The sequence below is a fragment of the Fundulus heteroclitus genome, chromosome 10 (assembly GCF_011125445.2).
Source record: "Fundulus heteroclitus isolate FHET01 chromosome 10, MU-UCD_Fhet_4.1, whole genome shotgun sequence".
NCBI lineage: Eukaryota > Metazoa > Chordata > Actinopteri > Cyprinodontiformes > Fundulidae > Fundulus > Fundulus heteroclitus.
In genome coordinates this window covers 19,978,319-20,000,708 of record NC_046370.1, presented here as the reverse complement: position 1 = coordinate 20,000,708, position 22,390 = coordinate 19,978,319, and the positions used below count along the sequence as shown (strand labels likewise).

The window sequence follows — 22,390 nt, the reverse complement described above, 5'->3', positions numbered from 1 at the left end:
GATACCTTGGTCAGCAGCTCTGTGTCCTCTCTGGAACTGTCCCCAGTCTCTCGGTCCTCAGCTGGACAACAAGGTTAGAGGAGGAGTCCACGGAGGATGGAGTCTGTCCCCGCACAGTCTGATCAACTCGCAGTCTGGACTCGTTTCGTAGTTCTAAACCATGAACTTTTAAAGCTTCAACAAAAACACTGATTAAGTATTTGCTGTTAGCAGCTTTAGCTCCACGGAGGCTAATAGACCAGCTAACCACTTGGGGCTAATTACTTCCTGTGCTGCAAAAGTAGTCTAGAAATAATCAGAGGTTCAGACAGACTTGTAAAAGTTACTTCCTCGGGCAGACTATGAAACTAAGTCTGATAAATCGATTACCGACCTGTTTTACGCAAGCAGGAGTTGTTAAAGCAGGCGCTAAAGGGAATGCTGCCAGTTCCCCGGTTTGAATCTCCCAGACTGCCTGAGCAAGGGATGGGTTAAGTGTAGAGAAAGGTTGTCATTGGACTATTAAAACTGCAACGAGAATGAAGATATTAGTATAAGCTGAAAACGCGTTTTAAGACGTTTTTCAAGAAGCGTCTCTGGATGCAGACAGCGAATCTAGAGGACCGCCACAGGAACCGGAAGTGATATACAGGAAGTACATCAATTTCGGAACGGAAAAGTCTTCAAGAGAGTTTCAAAATAAAATTATAACTTAACTGGCAAACAGCAGAGCTCTACCGTGCTTTAAAAACACTTTACCCACTTGCAAGATTTCCAAACTTACAACGAAGACGATAAATAGCAAGATATAAAATATAAATGTCTTACTTTTGCTACAGCGCTTCCTGCTGCCGCGGAGCCAGACAGCGCTCTGGATATCTGAAGGGACTTCACCAACTTGCACTACATACACGTTTGGATGTGAAATGACAATAAATTACTTGTTACATAGTCCTACTTGTTTTTTTTAAAAAAAAATAAACATCACAGACACACGGCTTCTTTTGTATCTTAGTTGTTGGAGTTCCTTTAATTATTGCTCTGCTAAGGCATGAACTGTACAACAGATTTTCCGTGGGGAGAAAAGATGGAACTAAAGTCTTTTTAGTGCCTTTCTCAATGAACCTATGATGTGTGCTAAATCTATAAATGAATTACGAAATGACTGATATAAATGAATCATATAAAATATGTACAAACTTCAACATGTGTATTTCTTAATTCAGAAACTTGTCTTCCATACAAATTAATCAAAATATGGAAAACTCCCATGTCTATGCTCTTTAAAAGTAATTATCTTTCTGTCACAAAACTAAGCTTAAATTGACTATTCTCCTCTTAATAAATGTTGATGGCCTTGACCTAGACCTCTGCCAACAGTCAGTGATTCTGGCACGTCCCAAAAAAATGTAAATTTATGAAAAAGTTAAATATTTTTTGTCACTAATTTCACAGAGTGAATCCCATATGTTCAGTATACAGTGGAATTTTCAGGGTCTTGGAAATTAGAATATTACGCAATATCAATGTAAAGGATGTTTTAAACAGAAATGTCACGCTTCTGAAAAGTATATTCACTTCTATTCAATCAGAACTTGGTTGGACCTCCTTTTGCATGAATTACTGCATCAATGTGGCGTGGCATGGAGGTGATCAGCCTACGGTTCTGCTGAGCTGTAATGGAACCACAGGTTGCTATCAAAATGAATTGGCAAAGAAAAGAAAGAAGACAAACATTGACAGATGTTCAACCAAGTTTATTCATGAAAATTCTTTATTATACAAATAAGACAACTTCAATGTTTCTCTACAACAAATACATCTAAAAGCACCACAGTGATGGCCAGATATCAGACAGAATTGCTACATGGTTATTCATTACCAGCTATCAGTTCAGCTCTGTAGCATGGGTGATCGTGGTTACTTTCTCTTCTGATATACCTCTAACAACTCTTAGATTTTCACTTTGAAATAATACAAACCAGAAGAGGTAGATACAGTCATGGATGAATTTGTTAGAACCCTTGAAATTTTCCCATTAAGTAAGCATTTCCCCCAAAACATTAGTGCAACTACACATATTTTGGTAGAAATTTTTATTTCGTTTGTGTGTATTGGGACAACACACAAAAAAAGGAAAAAGGCAAATTTGACATAATTACTTACAAAACTCAAAAACCAGACAACATTATTGACGCCCATTCAAAATTGTAGGTAATTAACTTTATTTGACTGCTTGTTTAAACTTACCTGTAACAAGTAACAAGTGTGGGCAATGTCAAAACACTTATCAAATAAAAAGGAGAGTAGTTGACTTATTCTTTGCATTGTGTCTCTGCTTACCATACTAATACCATACTAAGCATGGAGAATAGAAAGAAAACTGTCAGAAATTGTGGAAAAACATCAACAGCAGCAAGGTTATGAGTCTATTCCCAAAGATCTCAATGTTCCTTTGTCCACAGTGTGCAACATAATTAAGACATTTACAACCCATAGCACTACAGCTAACCTCCCTTGATGTGGACAGAAAAGAAAAATTGATGAAAGATTGCAATGCAGGATAGTCCGAATGGTGGCTATGCAGTCTCATAAAACATCTAAAGAAATTCAAGTTGTCCTGCAGGCTCACGGTACTTTGGTGTACACTGACACCAATGTACCGTGACATCAGTCGAGGTTGAATGAGAGAAAGTGCTAAAGCAAGACACCCAGGAGGACCCTACTGCTAACACAGAGGTAAGGTAAGGTACATTTATTTATATAGCACATTCAAAGGGCTGTACATGAACGAAAAACATTACAGATATACACAGTTATTCCTATGTATGTCTGTAACTTGTTAACTAGCTACAAATATACAAAAGAGAATCATCACTAAGAAATCTAACAAAGCTACAGTTTGAAGTCTCTGATCTGACCTTTCTGACACTACAGCTAAAACAGAAGACACGGAAAAAAGCACAGTGGAGGCGGAGTGTGTGCCTGTGTGTTTTAGTGTAATTGTGTGTGTGTTTGTTTGTGAACTGTGATGGCACTTGCAGCCATTAGTCTTTGATAGTGATGGAGTGCTATCAGGCAGTTCAGTGCGCTCAAGGTCACAGATGTCACAGGGCATCTTGTTTACATAACATCCAGGAGAAATTGATTGCAGGGGAGCCAGTTTAGATAACAGCATTTGTTTTGGGTAGGCAGACTCTTGTTTTTTTCTGTCTACCTTAAAAGTCTCGCTTTTAAGGCTTTTAAAACAGCCAAAATTTTGATCATTCTGCCAGAGTCCAGCTTCCTCCAAGGTTGTTTCCATTCTGCCAGCAAGTTAAGAAACCACAGTTGACCAGCAGTTCTGCTTACACAGCATTTCAGCCTGAGTGCTGGTAGCAATCATGTCCCTCAGATGTTCAGGCAGCCTTGACATGGCCGAAACAGCTGCCAATGTTTTCACAATTTCTCGATACTCCAGGTAACTGCCATGTTCAAAAAGCAGAAATCCTGTTATCATAAAGCCTATTTTGAACAGATTTTTCACATCCTCAACTGACAGAATGGAAACAGACACATGATCCTCCTCCCACTGTGTGTCCTGCTACACATGTCCTGTCGGGCACAGGGGACTATCCTTCGTCCAGTCTTTCATCAAATTTCATCAATAGCGTTGAGAGTCCAGCTGACCAGATCCATAATTTATAGTTTGGAAGATATGTAAAAAGAGGCTCCAAAAAAGATTGATAGAAGCAAGCACGGAAGTGGGGGAAATAAAGATGTCAGCTTTAACAGTCTCCTCCTGTCCTCTCCTCTCCCTCACCCCGTCTGTCGGCAACCACAGCTCTAACGCTTAGACTTAGACAACTTTATTTGTCAATTTGTATGCACAGAGTGCGTACAGAACAAACTTTTTTTTTTAGACTAAGACAACTTAAACTCTGTTAACTTCTAACTCACCATGACGCTAAATCAATGGGAGCCCTTCGCGTCTTTTGCTTGCAGTAGCTGTAAGGCAGCGTTTATGCGCTCAAGAATTTGCATGTTGACCCAAAAAATTTAAGAAAATTTGCTTATGGCATTCCTGAGCGCACTTGCTTCACTACGCTCCTCTTTTTTGTCACTGGTCAGGGATATTTTGATAAGAAATTTTATAATCTCACCATATCTTTGCCTCAATGTAGAAAGCGCATCATGTGGAGAGGACCAGCGAGTGGTATACTGTGACCAAAAAAGTTGAACAGGCTCTCTAGTGTCATAGAACTGCTTTACTCCGGGGCTCGATCAGTCAGAAAACATTCCAGATTAGGATTTTCATCATACCGCTGAGAGGGGGGGAAAAGGAGATATAAGCTAAGCGCCTGGGCTACTACAATTTACAGTCAAAAATAGTCTACAACAAACTCACACATTATAAACAGTGATAGTTTGGCCACGTGTAATTAACTCGCCTCCCTGGCTGTGCTGGCAGTTTAGGTGGGGCTGAATCGCTGCCAACAAATAAGTCAGGTTCATCTCCTGGACAGCAAACAAAATATGTGTCCAGTTTTTGTAACTTGGCTTTTCCTTGCTCTCTTTTTTCCTTCTCTTTTCGCTTTGCCGCTCCCTTTTTTATGCTTATATGAAGTGCTCATGTTAGCTTAGTCGTTAAAAATGCTCCACTTAGTTTACAATCTGTTGCCAAGTGACCGGAGATGACATTGGTGGACGGTTGGTGAAGATGAGTTTTACCCAAAATGCACTTGGAGAAAATATTGCCGATGCACTTGAAAATTTGCATCATAAAGTTAAATATAAGAGTGAAAATAAAGCTAGTCATGCAGAAAAACATTTTATTCAATATTTTACACCTACTACATCACTAAAATCAGTCAGTCTTTTGCAGTTTGTAGAAACCATGACTTAGTCCTTACTGTGTTAGCAATCATACACAATTCTCTGTAACATGTGAATGGGTTTTTATGGCATCTGCTACCATGTAAAGGGTCTTTATGAAATTATTTACCCTCTAGTCCACAGGCCCTCCACATTCACAGACCCCGGGTACACTATCTCCCAGCCCCTGGCACTAGGTGCCTTGACAATGTGCAAGGCATCATGAAATCTTCCGATTACCAAAGGATTTCGGGACGCAATGTGAGACCCGGTGTCAGAAAGCTGGGGTTGTGTTCTAGGTTATGGATCTTCCAGTAGGACAGTGACCTCAAACAAACCTCGAAAAGCACCTAGTAACGCATAGAACGAAAGCACTGGCGAGTTCTGAAGTGGCCAGCAATGCGTCTGGATCTGAATCCCATTGAACATCTGTGGAGTGATCTTAAAATTGCTGTTGGGAGAAGGCCTGTATCAAATATGGTAGAGCTGGAGCAACTAGCCAAAGAAGACTGGTCCAAAAGTCCAATGGAGAGATGAATTAAGCTTGTTGATAGTTGGGTCATTCTACGAAACCGGTGCCTTTTGACTTTGACATTTAAAAAAAAAAATCATGTAGGACAAGCCATATTTTAAGACATCCATATGATATAAGACATATATGACCTGCATAAAAACATATTTTCCCACCTCAGGCATAAATCCCTATAAATATTTTCCTTTTTATTGTGGCCCAGGTGTCTTTTTTTTTACCACCCCGTAACTGACAAGATGCGCTCCATTTTAGACATAATGCATAAATTGAATTCAGAACATTTCATGGTTTCCTGTCATGAAAATGTCCTTAATTTGATATTAAAAGTTATAGGTTTGTTTTTCAATGGGAGATTTGCAGAGTTTAGATTCTAATCTTCAAACTATGAATTCCGCATGCCCATTGGTTGGTGTTTTGAACAAGATTGGCTATTTTACTCCCTATTGTCAAATTAAAGTTACATGTGTAAATAGGCCCACTTCATCACACTATGATCAAACATTTATTTATGGGCTATTTCACCCCCTCTTTAGTATTTTTTTTTTTTTTAAACACACATGTTATGGGGTGGTAAGTCATCTTACAGGGTGGTAAATCCTGTTACGGGGTGGTTCATTTTGTTTGTTTCCATAATTTAACAATAATTTGATTAACTCATTGAGTGCCAAAAACATAATATTACGTTTTTCCTTCCCATGCATTGAGTGCCAAAAATGTAATATTACGTTTTTAGCTTCTTTTTTTTTTATTACGAAACTAGACACTAACATACCTTATATGTGATTTTGGGAACTCTGTGATTAATGGAAATTAAATGTATGACGATCGAAAACTCATGAAAATGCACAATCTGGACATTTTATCTGGACATTTTATCATAACTCGGTAGCGGCTTTGGGTCGAATCAGTGACGCATGCACGTCAGGTCAAAACCAGGCCATTTTCGTGGGTCTATCACTAGGTGGCAGTCTCGCCAGGTCTCGCTGATCACTTCCCAGAAGGTTTACACAAGTAACAGGCAACACTTCATATTTCATGAAAGATGTTATATCTCCATTTCTAGAAAAAAAAACTGTGATTTTGATGAAAACTAGCCACTGTTTAGCTTGGGATTTCTCAGAAACAGTAGCGTGTAGAAATACACAGTTTGCACCCACCAAGAGCTTAAAGTCTCACCTTTTAAACGAGCCATTGTATGTGTTCATAGCTATAACACAGAATATGCTGTGGCTCTACAAAAATCGTCAACAATGGTCTAGATTGCTGGCACTCTAGGACAAAGCTCCTGAGCTTGGCATTCAATGAGTTAATTCTGGACATATGTGTGGACAGTTAATGTCGTAATAAGGCAAGATCCAAAGTATATATAAACATATTTATTGATATAAAGTTTAATATGCAAAATTATGTCATGAAATACTGGGTACATTCAACATGGATAGATTTCAGAAGATTGAGTACATTCACTTTTGAAATATAATGATCATACAATTGGGTACATTAAAAAAGATAATGTACAGTTTTAGTTTTGAAATGTTCATAACCATTGACAAGAAAACAATTGCATTTGTCACATATCATTGCACATTTGACAATGCCAAAATTTGTAGGAACAGGCTCAACATATTAAAAAACGCAAACACATGGGACATTTGAGATAATTGTGTACAATAAGTTTGAAAAGTAATTCAGTAATTTGGTCATTAAGCAAAGATATGCTGTTACCTGGAATATAATTGCTGTTATTGCTGGAATATATTCAGCCAAGAGCAGCCTCGCATAACTAAATGATTAGGCCTAGATCTTGGTAAGCCGCTTCCATACATCCTTCTGGATTCCAACGTGACAGGATGTCACAGGTTGTGGCGGTTCAATGATTTCCAAGACATTGTTAAAAAGGTACCAGAGAATATCCTCAGTGATAGGCCAGAAAAAATTATTTTCACCACACCTAACCTTGCACATGCATTTCACTTGGGCGTGGGTTTCGTCAATGTCCAAGATGATACCTGGATACAGGTCATTGTCATATTTGATCATGCACCACTTCCCAATGAGATTTTCTTTCTCCCAATCAATGGCCTCTTGTCTCACATTTTGGGCTGGCTTGGTAAAATTGAAATCGAGAGTTGAAAAGCACTCACAATTCAGCTGCTTTCTTGTGAAGCACATACAGCTGACCTCCCTGTACATGACCTCTCCTGGACTGATTGTCACCACTTGGTGGCACTTCATTATAGCTGGTACAGCAGGAATCTGGCCTGGCATGTTGAGTACAGCTTGGTCCACAGCTTCAGCCGGAATGTAAAACAATTAGATTTTTGGGTCTGTTTCACTCAGAGCCTGAAACAGCATTTTTGGATCCGGGATGTCACGGCCATGAGTGACCAGCTTGTTAGCTGTTCTTTTTAAGGTACCTCCAACGCCATCTGGGGCCCCCTTCCCGTGGCTGGCTTCAAAAAAGTTCCACGTACCCCCTTTCAGACCTCTTCTAGCCAACTCAGTACTGAAAAGGAACAGATTCCCTTTCTGTTTGTACTGAGTAGCCGGCCCATCACTGAGAAAGTGGAGAATTGTCACTTGAGGGTATGTACTCTGCAGATGATCCAGGACTGGAGCCATGTGCTCCTATATGGCTGGAGGACTCTTATGTTTGGAAGGTGACAATGTACAGAAGGGCACGACGACTACAGCCTGACCACAGTAAAGGAAACCAGTGTGCAGTGTAGCTTGGTTGTGTGAGGAACCAAAGTGAACCGACTGTATCTCTGAGCTGTACTTGCAGGTGTAATTTTCAGAGAAGTCAATGTGTATGATTGCCTCTTCCTCTGATAGTTTTTTTCAACTCTCTGATGTAAAAGAACTGCTGGGTTATGTTAAATGTATGTCGTTTAAACTTATGCAGAAGTGCATGGAACAAATCCACCAGATTCTCTTGGGTATCTTCCACCTGCTTCTTAAGTGGGTACCTAACAGGTGGTACCATCTTTTGCATCCTTTTTTTTTTTCAGACCTATGCCCCACTGATCGAAGGACACCATCTTTGTCTTCTCATATTCTGGGAGCAGGTGAGTTGGTTCTTGCATTCTGCGCACTCATCATACATGCAGATTTTGTTCTTTGTGTCGCAAGATATCATCTTTGTTCAAAGGTCAGATCTGTAACGTCTCAAGATCTGTTGTGTTGATGAGTTTCAAGTGAAACATCTTCATGGCGACGAATTCAAGGTTATCATGTGTCTTGCACAAACAAGTGTCCCGGTCAAACATAGAGGGAAATACAACCCAAAATGGCCGTAGCCTACAGAATAGGGAGTAGGATATCGTGTGCATTTGTTCCGAGAGGAATCTTCTGAGGACATTCTTCATGGTATCCATCAGAAACCTTTTCTGTTTTTTCACCTTGCCCCTGGTCAGTGTTTGTTTGCGACCTGTAGTGATGCGACTGACATCGTCTCTGCAATAAAAGGATTGTACGTTGTTTTTTAAGGCAGGGGGCAGTCTATTGGTGGGTTTCCTTGAGGTGTTGTAAAGGCCATTACCTTGGAGCCTGCGCTGTTTTTTTGAAAACCCCAGTGTTTTCTCGGTAAATCCTTGTAGCCTGTATTTCTTAATAATTCTACCGACCAATACCTTCACAATTAGTTGCTTTTCTTTCTCTTTTCTTGTTTTCAGGTACTTGTTCTTTATCTCTTCTACCAAGGCTTCATGGTAGAGGAGTTTTCTTCTGATCATCGGGGTAACTCTTCCAGTTTTAGTAAACTTATTCACTCGAGAACGTTGAGATTCCTTTGTACGTAGGTGAGAACATCTTTTTCAGAATTTTTCAGCTTGCTTTTTTTCCTTCTCTAGGAATTTGGTTAATAGCTCAACTTCTTTCTTAAGTTTTTCTCGGTTCTTCCTGACCTATTGCCTCCCTTGCTGAAGTTGCCTAAAACAATAGAACCCAGTGTCATAATGTATGTCATTTTGCATCAATGCTAGCTTTATCTGAACTAGGCTTCTTTTCACTTAATTATTCCTAACTAAACACTACCTTGAAGGTCCTGCCTGTTGCCTCTCTGCAGATCCTGGCTGAAAAATCTCGGGACTCTCAGGAGGGGTGTCAAAAACCTTCATCCTAGCCTTTGCCTGCTTTCTCTTTTCATTCTGTTCCTTCCACTTTTTCCTTAACTGTCGTTGGTCCCTCCCACTCAGATCTTTGATCAACAACTTCTTCCCTCTTTCGACATCTCGTCTCCATCTTTGCTGCTCCATCTCTAGATACTGCTGCCTCCTCTCTGGGTCTGCATTGCGGCGAGCACGGAACAGTTGCTGTCGTTCAGCATTGCTCATTTGAGCCATAATTGTCTGCAAATTATGAAAATTATCATAATTATTTACATTGACTAGGTGTGTGTGCCAAGTTGAGAGAGACAGGGAGAGAGAGATCATGACTGGGTTGTCGCTAGATACACAAAAAAGCTAAGTACTCTCACATTTTGAAATGCATTAATTTGCTGTGATGACCACAGAAACCTCCGTTCTGCCTGTAGTTAGCCCTTCGCAACAAGTCGCAACATCACAACTAGTTAAGCTGTTTAATAATTATTTCTCACCACAATAGTCTCCAGCAGGCTAACATTGGCATACAATATAGTCATAAAATATTAACAGTGACCAATGCATACTGAAGAACCAGCATTCAACAGATTAGCTGGTTGCTATGGACTCGTTGCTAAGGGCTCACTGCAGAAAGAACAGAGGTTTCCCCAGTCATCACAGTTTATAAAACTATATATAAATATAATATGAATTGTATTTATGAATTGTGTAATCTAAATGGCAATGACAACCACTCTACATTCCCCTTACCACCCCATAACGATACAAAGTGTTATGGGGTGGTATGTTATGGGGTGGTAAATTTCACCTCAGAATGACTGCAGCTAGCACTGTTATTGACTAGCTAAGCTAGCAAATATACCATTCAGTTTAAAATTTCCTTCACATTACATTACAGTTGGAAAAAAAACCCTAATTTAACAGTTTCCCTATCTATTATTCGTTATGGGGTGGTAAGGTTAAGCTTAACTGACCCTATTTAACTACCAAAAAGAGCAAATAAAGCATATCAAATTGTGTGGGAACTTGCCTGCTTGAGACCTTGGCTCCTGCAAGGGTTTGAAAGATGTCATCTGCTGTCTGTGATGTCACTTAGAGAAACCGTGTCTTTGTAATAGCCAGAACATGTAAGCGTTACGGGGTGGTATGTAAAACTACGGGACCGGCATTAATCATTTTTGTATGGGAAATCATACTTTTATTTAAAGAAAACATATAGTATAGTATCAAGAGCATACTTTTAATCATGACATTAATGAAAATTTGGTTGAAAAATGATTTTTTTTAAATTAATATGTTAGGTGCGAATTCCATATGTGACTTTCCGGACATGGGGAAATTGGCCATGTCCTTGGTAAAAATGACTAAAAAGTGTAGGATTTATATTTACAATGATATTGAAATATGCATTATGTAATTCATAACACTTAAATTAACAGGTTTGATTCTTTAAAATACATTTTGACACATTTGTACATTGTTGAGAGCTCATGAAATGGACTGGACGCAAAAGGCACCGGTTTCGTAGTATGACCCAGTTACAGAAAGCAATTGATTTCAATTCTTCTTTCCGACAGTTATGTAACCAAATATTAAGTTTAGGGTACCACCAATTTTGTCAGGCCAATTTTTTGAGTTCTGTGTGAAATTATGTCAAATTTGTCTTTTTTTTCTCTATTTTTTCTGTGACTCCCATTCACACAAAGGAATAAACAGATCTATACAAAAATATTTGTAATTCCACTAACCTTCTGGGAGAAATATTTTAATGGAAACATTTCAGGGGTGCCTACAATTTCCTCCATGACTGTATTCATAAATAAATATTTATATTACTTTTCTCTGTTTAATCACTCTGAACATATCAATTTAATTTGTTATTATTGTGTCAGTACAAAGCAAAAAATATTTTCAAAGCATTTCATCTTTAAAACATATTTTAAAAACAATGCTCTTTAAGCACAAAACATGTCTACAAGGTCAAACTGAAGAAAAGAGTGACTTTGTGGTGGTGGGGCTGAGAACTGGCAACATTTCTTCTACAATTATTATGAAAACAATCTGATTGCAGGGTGACCTGTGTTTTAGGGATACAGTTTATCCCTGACAGATATGGTTTCATAAAGGAAACATTATGAGTATGTTGCTCAGAGTGTGATGGATTGATGAAAAATACTACTACTACTACTACCACCATTACTACTACTGCAACTACATGAGCTTCATAAAAATCATTAGTTCCAGTTCTCATGAACATTTATGTGTTTTTGCAAAACTCCATGTTGTGAAATTGCTTCAGAGAAATCACTACAAATAGGTTTCTCTGCTGAAATGATTTTCATGTGACTTTCAAGATTACACTGTTTGCTTCTTTTTTTCACAGACGTCAGAGCTATGACCCCTGTCCTCAGAGTGAATATTCATATGTCGTTCCAACAATATTGCATTTACAAAACATGTTCCACACTCACTACACCTAAATTGTTTGGTGTGAACAGCCATGTGTCTTTTCAGTCCTCCAGAGTTGGAAAATCCTTTACCACAAATATGACAGGTAGATGGTTTTTCTGCTATGTGAACACGCATGTGACGATTAAGATGCCCTTTTTGTGAAAATCCTTTTTTACAAACATCACAAAGAAATGGCTTCTCATTCATGTGAACAAGAATATGACGCTTTAGAATGCTTTTTAGTAAAAATCCTTTACTGCAAACACTACAAATAAATGGTTTCTCGCCCGTGTGAACGAGCATATGACTCTTCAGCCCCCATTTTCGAGTAAATCCTTGACTGCAAACATTACAAATAAATGGTTTCTTGCCCGTGTGCACGTGCATGTGACTCTTTAGATCCCCTTTTCGTGAAAATCCTTGACTGCAAACACTACAACTAAACGGTTTCTCGCTCACGTGAACGAGCATATGACTCTTTAGATCCCCTTTTCGTGAAAATCCTTGATTACAAGTACTACAAATAAATGGTTTCTCACCCGTGTGAACACGCATGTGATGTGTTAGAGATCCTCTTTGGGAAAATCCTTTACTGCAGACACTACAAATAAACGGCTTCTCCCCCGTGTGAACACGCATGTGAGATTTCAGGCTATGTTTTAGTGAAAATCCTTGACTACAAACACTACAAATAAACGGTTTCTCGGTCGTGTGAACGCTCATATGAATCTTTAGATCCCCTTTTCGTGAAAATCCTTGACTGCAAACACTACAAATAAACGGTTTCTCGCCTGTGTGAACACCCATGTGAGTTTTAAGGTTTCCTTTTTGTGAAAATCCTTTACTACAAAAGGAACAAATAAATGGTTTTTCTCCTGTATGAAAATACATATGATTTTTTAGACTCTCTTTGAGTAAAAACCTTTTACTACAAATACCACAAACAAATGCTTTCTCTCCATTATGCCTCCACATGTGCTTCTTAAGCCTTTCCTTTGTCTTAAATCTTGAGCCACAAATGTTACAAGAAAAAGGGGTTTCTACTGAATGTACTTTCATGTGAAGTTTAAGATTTGTTTTTGCATGAAACCTTTTACAGCAAACATCACATGCAAATGGTTTTTCTCCAGTGTGGACTCTCATATGTGTCTGAAGGTAATTCTTTACTCTAAATGCTTTACCACAAAGATCACAGCTATGTTCCACCTTTCCAGTGTGAACCATCATGTGCAGTTTGACAGAATTCTTACGTTTAAATCTTTTGTCACAAACAGTGCAACTGAATGGTTTCTCTTCACCTTTTAGTTCAGTCTTGGATGTAATTTTGGAACACAGTTTAGATGTTTTACATCTTTTTGAAACAATCATGTTGGTTTGATGAGGAAAACATACCAGATCTGGTTTCCTGTCAGGTTCTGCTCCTACACAGTCCTCTCCAAGTTTTGTTTCCATCTGGGTAGTTGAGCTGCAGGTTGGAGATTCAGTGTCTCTGCTGTCTTCAGTTTTGAGGCGATGAAGCTGTAATAACTGGGGTTTCTCCTCTTCCTCAATCTTCACAGTGAGTTGTTCTTCCATCAGACTGATCCACTGTTCCTCCTCTTCCTCCTTTACATGGGGGGGTTCTGGGTCCTGTTCGTCCAAACTGGGTGTCAAGTCATGGGGAACCTCTTCTTTTATCACCAAAACTTGATGAACTGGAGACATTGAAACATTAATGACTACTTGCAAACAATTTTAATGATTAAATCATTTAGATACAAAAAGGTAGAGCAGCGTCTGCACATTCTGTGGCAGATTAAAAAAGCAAACCTCCCTCCTCCCTTCCTCACTGTTTTCTACAGAAGAAGAACGTACTGACCAGCTGCATCGCTGTCTGGTCTGAGGCCTGTAAGTTCTCAGACCAGGGCACGCGAGAAAGCAACAACAAAAAAACACGTGTTAACGTCAAATAAACATGCAAGCATATCGAGTTAGCAAGCATTTTAAAGCAGTTTAAAGTTCTTCCAGCAACGAATATGACAGAAACAAGTTAGTTGCAACCACTGCCAAGTTAAACTTATCACCAGAGCACCTTGAGCTTAACATATCACTTAAATGCCAAACACACTGTAGACATCACCAAACAATTCAATGACTCAGAGAAGCTAACCAATGTAATGGCGAAGTGGATAGCTACTATAGACCTTTTTTTGTGCTTCACACTTTGGTATTGAACATAAAACGGTAATGCTGCTCCCTGCTGTTACCTCAGAAATTGCCTGTTTTTGGTAGATTTTTTCCCCATATAGAGAATTTCCTGTCAGTGGCAATAAGCTTTAATTTATTATTATTACTATTTTTTGTTTTACATGTTTAAGTTGAGCTTTACACTAAATATGTGTTACTGATAAGCGCTACAAATGTTACAACACTTTTGTTCATATGGCAGCAGAACATTAAAATACAGGTGCTCTTTACACTACTTTTAAATCCATTCTTGGAGTTTGCGCATATAATGCAATTAATCATGATTAATCAGGCAAGTTATGCGATTAATCGCGATTAAAGATTTTAATCATTGCCCAGCCCTATTTGGTTATTAAAGTATACAGACCTAAAATATACATTGAATTAATAAATTCATTCGTTGTCCTTAACTCACACACATATCGATGTTCAAAATTTCCAACCAAAAACACAGCCTTATTTGAGATTCTGTCAAACAACTTAATGATTTTCTCTGTAAATTGCTCACCACAGGAGCTTGGTACTCTATAAACAGTTTAATAATGATGTTTTTAGTTTTTTCTCTCAAGATTTATACTGTAATAACTGCCATAGTGTTGTTAACAGTTGTCATGCTGCTAACTGCATTACACTTTAAATATGCACTTATGTAATAGTAATATCATCTTTATTGTCATTGAAACATACATTACAATGAAATTTGTACTCTGCTTTTAACCCATCACCCTTGGGGAGCAGTGGGCTGTCATGTGCGGCGCCCGGGAAGCGTTCTGGGGTTAAGGGTCTTGTTAAGACAATGCAAAGTGCTTTACATGATTAAATACTTGGGAATCGATGCCGATACTTAACAGTACCTATTTTCAGTACTTTTGTGTGTTTATGTGGTAATAAATGTCAGTTTATTAATAAAATCTCAAAAAATTTTAATTTAACATTTATTTCCCAATATATAAACTTTTTTGGATCTCCAAATTAACCTTATTAAATAATTTAGTAATTTTAATACATTGCCTGAAACATAATTAAGGGAATGTAATAATAAAACAAAGTTCTACCAAAACAACAGCTATCAGAGACACAGAGTGAACAAGTTGAATAAGTAATTGAAGCTGTGTGTGAATAAATTTCAGGGAAGTGTTTTAGTGCAACAGTTTTAGAGAAGGAAAAATATATTAAAAACCTTTTATCCCGCTTTGTAAATCAGGGCGGGATAAATTTATAATGAGGGAACAGAGAGGCTGTCCTCTCTGCTCCATTTGCTCGGACTGCATGTAGGTTTCAGGACTAGGCAGCTGTCTGTCTGACTAGGAGACAGTGATTGGAGAATTGCTTAGACAATAACTCCAGAACATTTGTTACTTTCACATGAAGTCACCGATAACATAAGAAAGTTGCTAGATTTTTTACTAGTCGCTTTTTTGAAAAAAGGTTGCTGGATGGGTCTGAAAAGTTTCTAATATAGCGAGAAATTCCCAAAATTGGAAGCAGTGAACAGTTGTTTCCCCAGAATAGAAGTATTCCCACCGCTGGCCTTGCACCTCACAAATATTGCAGGGAGCGTGATCTGCTGCGCATTTTGAAAGCCTGAGATAGCTTTTTATCAGACATGCTTTGTCAACTGGACCAGCGGCTACTGACGTCATCTCGCTCTTGTGCATGCAATGCTGTGTTCATGTTTGCCATGGAAAACTGCCCTCTCTTCTACTCCGTCAGTGTCACAATGATGCGTTTATGTACCGAAACATGGTACAGTTTGATTTTATATGAATGGGTACCCGGTAGTATGGACGGGATTCGGTCAGTACCTATAAAAGTACTGAATTTGGTACCCATCCCTAGCTAGCTGAGTAAAACTAGAGCTGCTTTTGTTCTTGAAATAATCTCTACCTTGGAAACGTGAAGCCCATGTTAATCCTTGTTTTGTCCCTTTTCTTATCTGACAACTTCTTTGCCAAAGACCGTTGTCTTTTGTGGTTATAATGGGTCCTGATCATCTTCAAGTGGTGGTGGCATTTTATGGGAGGAAGAGGCTAAGTCCTGAGTGGCATCTGTTCACATGCACGTACATCATGTGTATCACAATAGTTGTGTGTGTAGGGAACGTGTCCCCCCCCCCCCCCCCCCACACTTTTGAAACCTATCTGATTGGACCCCTTGACAGGTACAAAAATATGACTTAAACTTGCTGTGTGTCTTTTACTTCCTAAAAGAATCCATTCCACTTGATTGATAGGAGAATACATAGGCTATGTACGTCTAAAACTCCACTCCGTGTTTTCCCGGTTAACCATAACATCTCACTGCCTCACTGCATTCTGTAAGCATAAATAAACTGGATGGCAGTTGAAAACCGGGCAAGGTAAGGTCAGTGTTACCGATATCTCACAAAGCTTTTGGTAAAAGCGTTTTTACATGGCCTTAAAATGAGCCCTGGGTCATTTTAAATGACTGCTTAACTAAAAAAACGCATTTAGGAGGAATCTACTTAACTTTGCTTTACTAGTATGGATGACGCGCTTGAAACATCTGATCCCTCCCCAGATGCAATTTACACCAGATGGATGGATGGATGGATGGATGGATGAAGACAGATATTGTATGATAGGATATGGTCTGTATTATCAACTAAGCGAATTGGAGACCAAATGCTCTTTTCAAACAATTCACTGTAAAATAATGATCTGTTTCTAAAAGTAACATATCTATTATTCCATATTGGAACATTATAAGGGGTAAAATTATTGTTATACAGAAGTTTCCAATAAAATAGAACATGTTCATAGAAAAGTGATAATTTAACAGGGAGTAGTTGAATCATGAAGTCACACTTAATCAAGAACTCGATACTATCTAATCTCCTAAAACTTTCCCTGGGAATTTGATTCCAAAGGTTATTGTTGATGAAAAATAATTTTACCTAGGGCTGGCGACATAGAAAAAAAGCATATTGATAAAATAGAAATAATACTAATCGATATCGATAATTTTCAAACTTCAAAACATATTCTAAGTGCAGCCCTGGCCATTTTATGCTGTTGCTTGGCGACCTATTTTTAGATAAAGAACAAACACTGGATTCAAACGCAACCCTTTATTAAATCAACTTTTTACCAAAAAAAAAAAAAAAAAACGAAAGCATGCTCTCTGAACTCTTTCAAGGGGGTGGAGTTTGGTTCCCAGGTCTGCGTTTGTGATTGATTGGGAGGATGTAAGGACTGTAAAATTAACCTACATGGCTAGAATGCAAAAGGAAGAGGAACTGTTATTCTATTGCACTTTTTATTGAGCCTTTTTTTCTATCCTCAAATTATTGATCGATATATATTGTTATTGAATTATCGCCCAGCCCTAATTTTACCCAGTTAATTTTAAGGGTGCTGTTCATAAAATCAAAGTCAATAGCTTGTAGGACCCTTCCTCATATTTTTTGGTTAATAATACTTTAACATAATGTGTTTTTTTCTTCTTCATCAAATATAGGCAAAAATCACCTGATTAATTTTTTTTGATGGATCTGTTCGAGAAAGCCAAATAATGTGCTGGGTAAATGCATCTTGAAACACTCTCTAGCCAAAAGGTACATTTAGATTTTTCTAAATGTACCTCCTCATGTTCTCCTCATTCATATTTCACAGTAGATTTAATAGGTATGCCATACGCTTCATTTAAATGAGTGATGAATTGGCATCAGTTCACATTTGGTAAAATTGTGGTTCAAACCTGAGGCATTGGAAAAAGTATGAACTAAATATAAAATCTCTTGGAACTTCTGTTGAATGATTGATAAGAATGGTTGCAGCATTGGCCATTTGGCTGGTGAGTAAAGGCATTCCAAGAGCATCTGATGGAGCAAAACAAGAATTCTGTATATCTCACATAATGAAAATTGAAGACTTAATCAAATTTAAAACTCTTGCTGTAGTGTACAAAGCAAGCCGTGATCTACTTCCTGGCAATATACAAAAAATGTTCAACAGTAGAGAAGAGAATTATAATTTGAGAGGAGAATTTGTGTTGCGAAGATGTGGCGCTCACACCACATTTAAAAGTGCGGGGCTCAGCCAAGCAGGAGTTGTGTTGTGTTAGATATAGAAATAAAAAGGAGTACCACGCTAAGACAATTTAAAAGCAGGTATAAATATGTCATCTTTAAAAAATATGCATGTAACCCAAACATTTAAATGTGATAATTTGTAACATTTTCGATAAGTAAGCTTACTACTAGATATCTGCTTCTGTACAATTGCTTTCAAAATAAGACACTGTATTCATGTAACTGTGCTTTGATTTGTAATGCCTCCTTTTATCAAAAGACTGCATATGTTACATGACAATAATATTGTAATTGGGGGTAGGTTCTTATAAGTTCTTGAACTTCTACCTACTCCTTTTGAGCACTACTAAAATGTCTTAACATCTGAATGTAAATCTTACTTGTATTTTTGCTTAAAGAAATTGAAAAAAATAAAATAAAATCAAAAGGGTTTCTACTCCTATGACAAAAATAAAAGGGTAGATTGGGAACCTTGTTTCACGTGTTCTATTTTAAACCGAGATGATGTGCGACCTGGTATAGAGACAGACCCGTTTGTATCTTCATAGATTCTATAATAGGTCTAAATGAGGTGCCAAAGCCAAATAGTTTTCAGCAGTTAAGATAAACTGATGTTCAGTAGAATCAAAGGCTTCGTATAAATCAAGAAACAAAACATAACCATTATCGTTTATTAAGAAGTTGTAGTCTAGGACAAGGCTTCCCAAACTTTTCAGCCTGCGAGACCAAAATAACAGGACCAGAGACTAGTGACCCCCTCTTGGCAGGTGGGATCTTCTTTTTCTTTTTTTGTGTGTGGAAATTATGAGAATAGTCAAAAAATAAAGAAACAAAGCAGTGTAAGAATGCTTACAAAAATTTCACATATGGTCAATGTGAAATCGACCACATTATAATTATAGTCCCCTCCTGTAATAATATTTGTAGATGGATAGGAAGTTTTGAAACTGACAATGTTTTCAGAAATTTCTAAAAGCAAATGTTTGTCTAGAACAGGGGTATTAAATTCATTGCTATTAACTAAAATAGTGTGTTTGTTAAGATCTAAAACACAATTAACCAATGCCCATTCTCACTAGATTTAGAAGTTAACATTTTCTTGCAGAAACATAAATAAAAATCATGGTTTACGGTGTAAATGATCTTTCTGTCAGTAAGCTAACTTTGAGAATCTTTTTACTCAATAGCTGACTTTAATTTGTAGATAAAATTCATTATGCAAGCAAGAAGCTTCACCATTGTTTTAAAATTGGACTGGTTAGAAGCTATTTCTGCTGTTGGATTATGTATGCAGGCTTTTGATGGACTACTGATCAGTCCAAAGCGTACTTTGGTTCTGCTGCAATGATTGCTGGGATATACATATCTTTATCACTTTGTTACGTTACCTACTAGAGCAGATCTTTAATAACCAGCCAGAGTTTATTTCATTGATTCTACACAAACAAATGTGTGTCACTTACTGAGATCTTTGTTGTCTTGTTCCTGCTCCAGTTCTGATGCAGGAGGCTGCAGGTATGGAGGACACTGAACTCAGTCCTCCAGGCTCCTCTGCTTCAACCTTCATCATCTCAGACATCCTCTGCACACCTGGGATTCTGCTTTTTTCAATCTTTGTTTGCAACCTTCACGTATTCAAGTAGATAAAGGTTAAAGTTATATAACCTGTATCTTCTGTTTTTATGCGTCCTGGAACTGGAATCAGACACAAATCAGCATCTGATCAGATAAGGAGTATTAACAGAAAATGTAAATCATAGCAGAGCTGCAGTGATGCTGCAGAGCAGAGAGTCTGGTACCTTGGTCAGCAGCTCTGTGTCCTCTCTGGAACTGTCCCCAGTCTCTCGGTCCTCAGGTGGACAACAAGGTCAGAGGAGGAGTCCACAGAGGATGGAGTCTTCCTCACACAGTCTGATCAGCTCGGAGTCTGGGCTGAATGAGTCTCTGTTGTTAGCAACTTTAGCTCCACGGGGGCTAATCTGGACTATTAATCGTCCAGAATACTAATGAAGGCATATTATTTTGAGGGGTTCAAAACAGACTTGTAAAAGTCACATCCTCACGCAGACTATCGACATAAATTAGATAGATCAATTACCGACCGGTTTTACGCAAACATGAGTGAGCTAGTGGTTGAAGCATTTAGGCGTCTGCATCCAGGAGGGGCTGCCGGTGCCCCGGTTTGCACCCCAGTGTGCCTGAGCAAGGGATGGGTTAAATGCAGAAGGCAGATTTCATTAGAATGTACAAAGCTGAAACAAGAATTAAACATACAATAATAGTGAAAACCAGTTTTAAGAGGTTTTTCGAGAAGCGTCTGGATGCAGACAGCGCATCTAGAGGAGCTCCACAAGAAGCGGAAGTGATATACAGGAAGTACATGAATTTTGGAATGGAAACGCCTTAAAGAGAGTTTAAAAACAAATTATAACTTAACTGGCGAACAGCAGAGCTCTATCGTGCTTAACAAACACTTGACCCATTTGCAAAATTTCTAAACTTACAATGAAGACGATAAATAAGATATAAAAGCAATAGTAAAATATCGCTACAGCGCCCCCATCTGCTGCGGAGCCAGACGGCGTTCCTGAAATCTGAAGGGAAATGGCAGACGATTTTAACAACTTGCACTACATACACGTTTAGATGTGAAGTGACAATAAATTACTCGTTACATAGTCCTACTTATTTTAAAAAAATAAGGGGGGGGGGGTATGATGTGTACTAAATATAATAATATTAAAGGAATTACAAAATTAATGATATAAATTATAATTATAAATGAATTGTAAAAAAATATATATGATCTTCAACATGTGTATTTTTGAAGTATTTTTGAATTCAGAAACTTGTCTTCCACACACCATTTCAATTTGCTTTCTTGGGTAATTTAACATGCTTTAGTTCAGTGTTTTAACATTGCACTTGCACATTGATAGAAGAACAGGCAATTTACAGGGCAAAGCTGAAGGGGAAAGTTCAGGGTTTTCACAGCTGGTTGAGGACTGATAACTCAAACATTTTTACGTCTATGACCTAGTAATTATCTGTCTCTGCTAGATACAAAACTAAGCTTGTTAAATAAATTTACAATTTTCTTTTTAATGCGTGTTGGTAGCGATCAGTTAGACCTCTGCCTCCAGTCAACGATTTGGATACATCTCAGATGTATCTCAAATTATAAATTTGTGAAAAAGTTAAAAATTAATTTTCACTCATTTCAGTGAGTGAAAATTCATCTCATATGTTCCGTCTACAATGAAATTTTCAGTCTTAAAAATTTAAATATTACTTAACATTAAGAGAAAGAATATTTTAAACAGAATTATGCTCATTTCTATGCAACCAGTAGGTACTTGGTTGGGCCTCTTTTTGCATGAATTACTGCATTAATGCAGTTTGGCATGGAGGTGACGTGCCTGTGGTTCTGCTGAGATGTAATGGAAGCACATGTTGTTTTAATAGCAGTCTGAATTGAAAAAGTCACAAAGAAGGAAGACAAACATTGGCAGATATTCAATCAAGTTTATTCATCAAAATGGATTTATAAGACAAATAAGACAACTTCAATGTTTCATCACAACAAATACATCTGAAAGCACCACAGTGATGGCTCGATATCAGACAGAATTGCTACATGGATGCTCATTAGCAGCTGTCAATTCAGCTCTGTAGCATGCAGGATCATCATGAAGCTGGACATTTGTACTTGTAGACGCAAGCTAGTCTTCCTACGTTTGACCCCCAGATGCCCTAAAAGAAGAACTGTGTTAAAATGCTTTATGTAATGGACCCTCATTTTCAACACAAGATTGAAATGCTCCATAAAGTTTAATTTGCTAATCTCTAATAGTTATTTTCTCCTCACTGAACAATGAAAGACAAGTAATGCTCTACTTTGATATACTCTAACAACTCTTAGTTTTCACCATTAAAGAATACAACTCAGAAGAGGTAAATACAATCATGGATGGATTTGTTGGCACCCATGGAATTTTTGCTAAAGTGCTTCTCCCACAAAGTTAGTGCAATTACACATATTTATGTTAATATGTTTATTTCCTTTGTGTGTATTGGGACACCACAAAAAAGTAGTGATGTTACGAGATGAGCTGAGGCTTCAAACGGTTTTTGGCAAAGCTCTTTTAGCACATAACTTATCAACAAGGTCAAATTGAAGAAAATAGGTAT

At 37.9% G+C, this 22,390-nt stretch overlaps 1 protein-coding gene across 10 annotated transcripts in view; it reads right to left on the bottom strand.

Annotated features, from left to right (window-relative positions):
- Window positions 1-22,390, bottom strand: part of LOC110366528 (gastrula zinc finger protein XlCGF57.1-like) — a 103,751-nt gene that overhangs the window by 9,559 nt on the left and 71,802 nt on the right. For 4 of the 10 annotated variants that reach the window (XM_036142252.1, XM_036142251.1, XM_036142253.1 and 1 more), the window contains 2 exons: window positions 19,663-19,894; window positions 11,532-13,613 (listed from right to left, as the gene is read on the bottom strand). The exons of 1 other annotated variant lie outside the window; for it this stretch is intronic. In XM_036142252.1, the coding sequence (XP_035998145.1) occupies window positions 11,824-13,494 (1,671 nt within the window). In that variant the 5' untranslated portion in view covers window positions 13,495-13,613; window positions 19,663-19,894 and the 3' untranslated portion in view covers window positions 11,532-11,823. Of the gene's footprint in view, window positions 1-5; window positions 645-11,531; window positions 13,614-19,662; window positions 19,895-19,998; window positions 20,557-22,390 lie in introns of those variants that run through there. 5 more of the 10 variants (XM_036142259.1, XM_036142258.1, XM_036142256.1 and 2 more) reach the window with 4 other exon arrangements.